General features: G+C 38.6%; 1 protein-coding gene across 1 annotated transcript in view; it reads left to right on the top strand.

Moving 5' to 3' along the window:
- Nucleotides 1-3,526: 3,526 nt before the first annotated feature.
- Nucleotides 3,527-10,347, top strand: part of Dopr2 (dopamine receptor 2) — a 67,953-nt gene continuing 61,132 nt past the window's right edge. Inside the window, exon 1 of the mRNA XM_073077269.1 lies at nt 3,527-4,885. Coding sequence (XP_072933370.1) covers nt 3,630-4,885 — 1,256 coding nt within the window. The 5' untranslated portion in view covers nt 3,527-3,629. The remainder of the gene's footprint in view (nt 4,886-10,347) is intronic.

Raw genomic sequence — 10,347 nt, 5'->3', positions numbered from 1 at the left:
ATTTAAAGGAGGAATGCTTTCAAAACTGGCGTTACTGCTCACCCCATCAGACGCAGAAGTAAAAGAAAGGGAACATACGCTTTCGTCATTTTCAATATTGGATACCATCATAGTTGCTTATTTAATAAGATTAGAATAATAATAATCTAAATAAAAAAAAAAAAAAAAAAAAAAAACAATAAAAAAGACAAATAAAAATTAAAAAGCAAAACTAATTAATTAAGCTTCATGCTACAACCCACCAGCAGCTTTACTTTGTAAATGACTGATGAATAATGTAAGAAATATTATTAAATAAATGTATAAACAAAATGGATAATTACAAAATGACAATAAATCAGCATTCCAATGAAAGGTAGTAAATTATACGAGGTACTTCCAATTATCACCACGGTGTTTGTACAAAGTGTCAGAAAAACAACATAGGTAGTACTAGTAACATCTGGTGCAATGCAAGCTACACTACTTCCTGACAATGGCCAAAATCTTAGAATCTACTACAGTATTAAAATAAAAGCGTACCTTTGACTATTGTCATCGACTATATTATAATTATTCATCATTCATAGACATAGCAATAACAAAAACAAACTGATAACCTACAAAACAACATTTGCTAATTGTTTATAACAAATAAAAATAAAAATAATTAAAACAGATATTATGTGCATACAAAATCAAGTACAGTGATGAAAGAATAATATTGAATAATTAATGCAGCAGTGACAGAAGAAAATGAGTTACCAGTGAAGTAAAGGGATGGGAGTAAAGTTACTAAAGCACAAACAAAGCAATAATTGGAAAGATTACTTTCTGTGCGTCCTCTTGGGCCGCTGTCCAGCTTTATCTTCCGACTGACTCAAAGGATGCACTGAAGAAGCAGCGGCCGCAGTGCCTGCAATGCCGTCCAGGTCCGCCAGGGTATTTACCTGCTGAAGGGAGCCGTCGGAGGCCAGGGCACATATGATGCCACCACGAGTCCAGCACTTAGTTACCCCAAGTCGTTGTCTAGCCTGCATAAAGAGTGAATGCCGCGTTTTTGTCAAGAACTCGGACAACGTAAGCCCAGAACCCTTGAGCTTTGTTTTGCCAAACCAGACTTTGTCGCGAATGGGCACTTCACGAAATTTGATGATGATAGGCCTGGTTTTCTTCTCCGAAGGACGCCCCAAGCGATGGCAACGGGTGATGGACGTTTGAGTGAACTCCGTCACGTTCAATTTCTTATTGACGGCAGCCACAGCCAGTGCAGTAGTGTCTTCAGACTGTTCTTCAGGGACGCCGTGTATAAGCAGCATTTTGCGACGCCCTTTCATCTCAAGACGGTCAAACTCTCTTGCGAGAAATTCAACTTGCCTTTGCACAGTTTCAAGTGCAGAGGCAACGAATCTCTTAAATGCTGAAAATTCAGCGGCCAGAGTGGAAGCAGATGGTGCCACCGTGCTGGTTTTATGCAGCTCCTGTTGGAACTCCGCCATACGAGAGTTAAATAGCTCTGACATAGCAGTTAAGGTGTCCTTAAGTGAGTCCATTTTCTTCAGCGAATGTGCTAGTGCAGTTGCGTGTAAATAGTGCAGGAGATGACAAAAGTAGCTGGTAGGTCTTTTTGAAGCTTATTTACACATAACACCAACAAAACTAATTATTTCTAATATTAAAATACAGAGTGCAGTAAAAATCGTGTCTAACTTTCAACGCCTACCCGCGAAATTCATAGCCTCACACTAGAATTATTTCTGTTTCGTATGTGCTATAGACACAACATGAACACCTATATCCAAATAGGATATCTAATCTTTTAAATATAGGTGGAAAACGAACCCGGAGCCCCAGCGGGTCACGTTAGGCGGGACCGGTGAGGTTACCACTCCGCGACGCGGATTATTATGATTCTACCTCGGTAAATACCGATATAGACCCATTATGAGTCTGAAGGTAGAATTTGATATAAACGACCCCACACACATCATTGATGCATTTAAATTTCTAGGTGCTCGGGAAATCGTTCTTATACCTATCCGTAACACCCATGGACACAGGCTATTTTAGTTTGAAACTATATTTCTTATGTGCGTGTGTATGTCACTGAACTCCTCCTTAACGACTGGACTGATTTTGATGAAATTTGTTGTGTGTGTTCAAGGGGACTTGAGAATGGTTTAGATTCACAATTTAGTCCGTGGTTTTTTTAATTAATTTTTAATTCGTAAGTAGTTGTTGATTTTGGAATGTTTCACATTGGATTTGACAGACTTCGCTACCATCGCAGTTTCAAATATTAAATAATAATCTATTTTATTTACCGATTTTCACCAAATTTTATATGCCTATTCAGTAGGTCTGAGAATCGGCTACTATCTATTTTTCATACCCCTTAGTGATAAGGGTTGTTCGCCCTTAACATTTTTTTATCAATATGGCAACGCAACGTTTACCGGGTCAGCTAGTTTCACTATAACGTTCACGTTCACGTTCACGTAACGTTCACGTTTTTTTGAAGAATTCATTAAATGTCAAACGCAATTAAAACCGTGCACAAAGCTAGTTATAATAAGAGAAAATTATACTACTTAGTGAAACACTACTTAAAGTTTATAACTAGCGCACTTGACTACTATCCACTATTAAAGTTAATATCAGTCATTAAAATTTTCAGTACTATCTTCTTTGGAAACTGTTTGAAAGCAGTCTCATATGAGCGTACAAATTAAGCTAATTTCATTGCAAAGCTGGCAATGGAAGCTGCGCAAGTTTCTAAAATAGTTTTATAAAATATATCTGATACTTTAAATTTATTAATCTAAGTACGAGTATTACCCATAGATTAGTAAAGATTACTCACTCCTAAAAAAAAGTTTTGCCACGTCTTCGTGCTAAAATGTCCCTAAAATATTTGAAATAGTTATTTATTTATTATGTAAATTACGCAGTATTAGTTAATTATTCGTAAATTTTCTCTAAAAATGTTTTTATTTATCGAGAATTCAAAAAAAGAACTTACTAATAAACCGTTTGTGGCTTCATATAATTTCAAGGCGGCGAAGTATCTTTACTAATCTATGGGTAATACTCGTACTTAGATTAATAAATTTGAACCATTTGAATATTATTATCGTAATTACTAATTTATGTTAAATTGTTTTTTATTTACAATAAAATATAATAATAATAACAATATAATTATTCAAATTAAAAGATACATTTTTATCATCTTCACTGTTCACCACACCTTTCTGAATCCTAACATAGGTGATCTGAATAACTATTGAACAAAATTGCATAAGTATCATCATCAACCCATTACCATAATGGTAGAGAGACAATATAAAATTGTATATATCTTCAAATTGGTAGAAATATTTTATATTGACTACTATACTCGATTTATTTGATATTTTAATGAAAGTACAATTCGTGTCATAAACTCATAGACATATTTTCCATTGTTTACAGGGAGCGGCGCAGATTCGTCAGGAGTTTCAAGAATATGCCAACCAAACATGAGCCCGAGATTGGAATACGAGAACAGAAAGCCTGCCAAGAACGTAATCTCCAAATGGCTGCGGGCGAGGCAGAGCAAACATAAACACACACCATGGCGCTAACGAGCAAATAGCTATTAGGGAAATATGAACGCGACCGAACCAGATATACTGGTGGCAAAAGGCCAACTGGATGTACTGAACAGGGGGCCTGAATATGCCCTCGAACCCTCAGGTGCTTACAACGCCGTCCTCGAATTCAATTCTACGTTTGACAACTCATCCAGTTACAACTACACCGACGAATCAGGAGAGCTCTGGAACGATTATATCAATCTGCTTCAAGACCGCGCCCTTTTAGTGTCATTTCTCCTCCTATTTTCATTGACTACTGTGTTTGGAAACATGCTCGTGATCTTGGCAGTCGTACGCGAACGGTATCTCCACACATCGACAAATTACTTCGTGACCTCACTAGCGGTGGCCGATTGCCTGGTCGGTCTGGTTGTGATGCCATTCTCGGCGCTGTACGAAGTATTGGAACATACATGGTTCTTCGGCGTGGACTGGTGTGATGTATGGCGGTCTCTCGACGTTCTATTCAGCACGGCCTCAATTCTAAACCTATGCGTGATATCCTTAGACCGTTACTGGGCCATCACAGATCCTATCACATATCCTATGCGAATGAGCGGACGGAAAGCCGCATTCCTCATAGCAGCCGTGTGGGTGTGTTCCGGTGCTATATCGTTTCCTGCGATCGCGTGGTGGCGTGCTGTCCGTACGGAAGAAGTGCCGGACTACAAGTGCCCGTTTACGGAAAACTTGGAGTACATAATATTTTCATCGACGATATCGTTTTATTTGCCGTTATTTGTGATGGTGTTCACGTACTATCGTATATATCGTGCGGCGACTATACAGACGCGTTCGTTAAAGATAGGGACGAAGCAAGTGATGAGACCGAGTGGTGAGTTGGAACTGACGTTGCGTATCCACCGCGGTGGTACAGTGCGACAGCGAGCGGACGTGTGTCACGGTGCGTGTACGCCGGAGGACGCTGATCAGGAACCCTTGACAGCCCTTCAAAACAACGGGCTATCACGTTCCTCGACGCGACTCACAAACGTAGCCCATAACAAACATTTGCCGAAAAACTTTTCTCTCTCGCGCAAACTTGCTAAATTTGCCAAGGAAAAGAAGGCAGCTAAAACTTTAGGCATAGTGATGGGTGTGTTCATAGTGTGTTGGTTGCCGTTTTTTGTAGTGAACCTCTTGTCGGGGATCTGCTCGACGTGTATAACTCACGAGGAGATCGTGAACGTGGTGGTCACGTGGCTGGGTTGGGTGAACTCTTCCATGAACCCTGTCATCTACGCGTGTTGGAGTCGAGACTTCAGAAGGTGAGTCGTACATTATTCATTGATTTACTAAAAGATTGCGTCTCTTATTAAGGTTTATTCAAATCCTCATATACAAGGCTTTAAAAGTAACCAATGAATATATTACTCATAAAATTTAAATATACTTACCAATTCTAATTGCACTGCATTGGAGTAGAAATTGAATAAGCTGCCGTTGTTGCTGATTTACGTATTCCAAAGAATATATCGAGATTTGTTCTGGATTACTGAATATTATACCATTGACCACTAGATATAGAAGAGTAAATATCGAATTAATAAAAGTGCGTCATCGTCATCCTGTTACTGCGCTACTGCTGGGCACGGTCCCTTCGCATAATGAGAAGGATTAGGCCAGTCTACCGCGCTGGTTACATACTAATTAGTAATCTTCACATACCATTAAGATTTGTTTAAAGAAACCCTGAATCTCTTTTACTTTATATTTCTTGTGCTACAAGTAAATGGTTGCCTGGGAGAGATCGCTATTTTAGTGATTAGGCCGCCAATTGTACATTAGTTTATTTTAAATTTTTGTATTTTTTTTTACTTTAAACTTGGTTTGGTTTTGTACTGTATTGTATTGGAAAGATCTCTCAAGTGTAAAATTTCCTCGCGATATTTTCCTTCACCGTTAAAGGTGAAATCTATGAAAAATCAGAGACTGATCCGACTCTTGGACCTCTCGATCGAGGCCGAGTTTCAACAACTAGCCTATCACTGTTTAAACGACATAGCAATAGTTATAAGAGAGTTCTATTAACGGAACGCAATGCTACAGCATGTTGGTAAAGCTGTACCGTAATCAGCTTTTGCGCCGACCTCAGAGCTCATTTCGAATGAGTTGTGAGCGATTCTCGGAGCAATAATTATAGAGTGCATTCATACCGCGTATTTACACGATTTATGTGCTATAATTATAATAGTTTGAAATTATTTGGCTCTGGACGCTGAACAATTTAGTCCTCAAACGAGGCAATACATATGTAGAAAGATATTGTTATTGAAACCCCGTGGTTTCAATAACAATATAGGAGTATATTGCATAGGAGTTGGCTACAGGCCACTTATCATCAGATAGATTGAGTCACTGTATGTTCGTTTCCTACTTTAATTTTGTAAAAAAAGTTTTTATGTTATCTTATATATAAAATTCTCGTGTCACAATGTTAGTTACCGTGTTCCTTCGAAATGGCTTTAAAGATTTTCACCAAATTTTATATGCATATTCATCCGAGAATCGGCTACTATCTATTTTCTATACCCCTAAGTGATAAGGGTATTTTAATGGCAGCACAGCGTTTGCCGGATCAGCTCGTATTTAAATAATATAATAATAACTACGTATTTAGCTAAAACTCTTCATCCTTCTTAACTGTTCATCCTACTTCGCGCAAAACAAAGATGTTCTCACTTGTGCCTCTTGTTCGTACCTGAGTACGCTCGCTCTATACTTATACTAACTCTGCGATGAGAATGCATGAACGTTTTACGCTCGGTATGAAAATGTTAAACAGCGTTCATCGTTTCCCTGCAATTGTGATTACATGTGCAGAATATGCGAGTAATGTTCCCAACTTTCCAATTAATGGAGCTGTTACGAAACAGATATCTATTTACTACAGTTTTGCAAAAGGCTTTTCCAGTCCTAGATTAACTAGGACTGGAAAAGCCTTTTGCAAAACTGTCTAGTCCTAGTCTAATCCTGGAGTTAATTACAGATGTCCGATAGACGTCAGTTTCCAACTAAAAGTCGGTCAAACGCGAGTCGATTATTACTTAACACAATTAACAACAAAGTCTTGAGTTAAGTAACCTCAACTCAAATACCTGAGTGAGAGTTTTCGAAGGTGGTAGAACCCTTTGTGGTTCGACTCTGGCGGCACCATCGCTTAACCCAATTTTACCTAATAACAGCAGTGTTAGGCGCTGCTGTATTCCGTTTTGAAGGGTGTGGTAAAGGAGACATACTTTTCCGAGGCGTTCCAGCTAAGTCCTCAGGGGTAGCAGCGCATATTATGTAACCGACCTCAGATAGGTATATCTAATCCTATCTCGGGTTAATTACAGATGTCCATGGGCGGCAGTAGCCACTTACCATGTGAAAGTTTGTCTATCTAGTACGGTTCAATAGATAAAGCGAAAATCGCTGAAAATAATGGTTTCTTGTATGACGACCAAATTTATTTTGAAGATATTTTTATTTTTAGTATTGTTGTTATAGCAGCCACCGTAATTCATACTCTGTGAAAAATCGAAGTATCTATCTACTACGGTTTAAGAGACAGAGCCCTATGACAAACGGACAGACAGCGGAGGCTTTGTCCCTGTAGTTCCGGGACAAGAATAGGGCTACGGTATCCTCTGCCTGTCGTAAGAGGCGACTAAAAGGGGGCGGGGGGGATTGCGGCGGCAAGAGTGGGAGCTCGAACGGTCCGGCAAGCAACTCCGGGAAGGACGGCAGCATATGTGGTCGCATGCCGTCGTAAACACCAGGTATGCGGGAGGGGCTGCTCCACCCAGGGCAAAGTCTAACCGGGGTATCGCGCTCGGAGGACTCCGGTTGCGTTCCATCGAAGATCCCGGAGTTCTCCACCAAGCGCTAAGGACAGCCACCGGGGGGGTTTTAGTGCGGTAAAAATCCCACATAACCCGGCGTCGCTCCCACGTCGTCGGATACCTTTTGAAGGTTTCCCCCTCGAAAACAAAAAAAATAAAGGAGGCTTAGGAATAAGGTTCTGTTTTTACCCTTTACAAACGGAGCCTTAAAAATGTAGCGTGGTTTATGTAGTGTCGCTTAACACAAAATCCCGAAGCCTTGCTTACATACATATCAAAATGTGACCAGTATGGGACACTGGAGGCTACAAATCATATTACGTTTATTACGGTTCGTAAAAGCTCCACTAAATCATTTTAACGGTAAAAAGCTTAGCCCTCCCTTGATCAATTTAACTCGTGTTTCATATGAATTTACCGGTGTTTTTGACTAAATAAATAAAGTATCTTCAATTCACGATACAAGTTAACAAAGAGAATTGCAAGCAAAACATTGGGGTTTAATAACTTAAATTGAGGTTGGCTTACTTAAGAGGTGGATCATCTTTACTTACATATCATGAGTAGAGGTTTAGATACAACCCATATTCTATAGGAAATTGGATATATATGTCCGTAGATGGTAGTGGTCATTTACCATCAGTTATACGGCATGCGTAGTAGCAGTGATAGCCGAGTGGTTAAGAAACTTGGCCTCTCGATCGAAGGGTCCGAGGTTCAAATCCCAGGCACGCACCTCTGATTTTTCAAAATTATGTGCGTATTAGAAACTAATTATTACTTGCTTAAACGGTGAAAGAAAACATCGTGAGGAAACCTGTGAGATTTATAAAAAAAAATAAACTCAAAGGTATGTGAAGTCTACCAATACGCACTTGGCCAGCGCGGTGGACTATGGCCTAATCCTTCTCATTATGAGAGGAGACCCGTGCCCAGCAGTGGGACGATAATGGGTTGTTGAAGATGATGATGTTGATAAGACGGCATGCTTGTTTCTTTGCTTTTGACGATATGCGTGGCGGAGCGGTCACCATTCCGGTCTGACTCGCAGAGGGTCCCGGGTTCGATCCCCAGCCAGACAGATTTCTTAATGATTTTGAATTTAGATTTTGAATTTGAATTTAGATTTATGTTCTCGGTCTGTATATTTGTCTCTGTGTGTGTCCATGGCACCCACGATCCTAGTGTGGGGCTGTGAGTGTAGAAAGCGTCTTTTATTAGAAAAAAAACGATCGACGCCAATTATCATTACGTTACCTATAAAAGTCTTCAAGTAGTAGTGACGTCATGATTACGAGTCCTTTTATGTATCACTGCTGGGCACGGAATGCTTCACACAACTGGGAAGAATTAAAAGAAAACTCCACTAAGGTGTTTCAATGTGGGCCATAGCACATTTAACAATTTTATTTAAAAGACAAATTTAATTTGAATTTTATTAACTGCCCTCCACACACAATATTGTAATGGATGGAACAAATATTTTACAAACACTTTCCTTTTTCTTTTAAGATACTTGTGGTACGAATAACAATTCAACATATTTAAATGTATTCCTTAATTCTGTCTAATACAATCCCGCGCATTTAGATGTTGTCGTTCAAAGAAAAACCTTTGCATTTGTAAAACCTTAAAGCCCTAAAAACCTAATATTTTAAATGCAAAAGTGAGTTTTTTGTTTACTACACTTTCACACCTTTATTTATTTATTTATTTATTTATTTATTTACATGCCAACAGCAACACACACAATACATTATATAGTATTTATAAGTACACTATAGTAGTATTAATAATATAAGGTTCGTATGAGTGCCAATTATAGGCATGAACAACGATTATATATTAGTCTGTATTTTTAATTTGTATGGAACAATCGAACCATACGCAACCATTATAATGCTGACTGAGCATGGTAATAATGAAACAACCGCAACTGTTGCCCACTAGTTTCGATCTGTGCCATTTAACTATGATATAAGTAGTGGGACAGTAATGGGTTGCTGATGATGATAACTCATAGATTAGTAAAGATTACTCGCTACTAACAAGAAAATGTAACCTTTTGACAATAGTCACTGTCAATTATTCTCGTGTTTGAAAAATATTAAAAAATTTAGTTTTTAGATCATTTACGAATGAAACGATATTTCTTCGCACTTTTTCTTCGATTTCGTGTCTTTACTGCGCATGTCAGCATTATTCCGCGTAAATTACACCATGACAGCCATTAAACGGCTGACAGAATTGTCAGCTGTTTAAGTAATTTAATGGCTTCCTTCAATTACAATGCGGTGAGATATCTAAACTTATCTATGCCTTAACTATATAACCAACTGTCATGAAATATTGTATGCACGTCACGGGCTAAAAAAAAGTATAAAGGGTAACTTTTATACCAAAAAAATATTGTTCGTGAGGGATAGATAAAAACATCTGATCGCGAGCACAGTCACGGACAAAAGCTAGTCGCAGATAAAGGTGCGCCAAGCAAACACAACGACAGCATTCATTATAATTTTTAATTTGAATTCTAAAAACGAAATTGGAATAGGCCGTGCGCTGCCAAATTCCAATTACAAAATAAAAACCGTTACCGCGAGCCAATATCGTAATCGAATTGCAATTTCAATTCCTTCACATTTCTTTTACATCCCCGCGGGAAACTAATGATTCCGAACCGAACGATACCGCTTTCAATTTTAAAGCGTAAAGTTCACGGAAAGTAGTTCGTACTTCGTAAAGTAGGTTCGAAGAACAAGCCATGAATCACAAGTTTGCTAACTGTTTTCGTTTGGAAAATTTTCAACATGAATTTTTTCGAAAGTATGAGAAAGTTGTGAAACATTGCTTGTTGGATTTCTTGTAGCTAACTGTATAAAACCTATTGGAATGGAAATAAG

This window comes from Epargyreus clarus, unplaced genomic scaffold (genome assembly GCF_041222505.1).
Source record: "Epargyreus clarus isolate Ecla_fem2 unplaced genomic scaffold, WU_Ecla_fem_2.2 ptg000010l, whole genome shotgun sequence".
In the NCBI taxonomy this organism is placed as follows: Eukaryota; Metazoa; Arthropoda; class Insecta; order Lepidoptera; family Hesperiidae; genus Epargyreus; species Epargyreus clarus.
The sequence above is the reverse complement of the archived record's forward strand: the minus strand, read 5'-3'. Positions and strand labels throughout refer to the sequence as shown.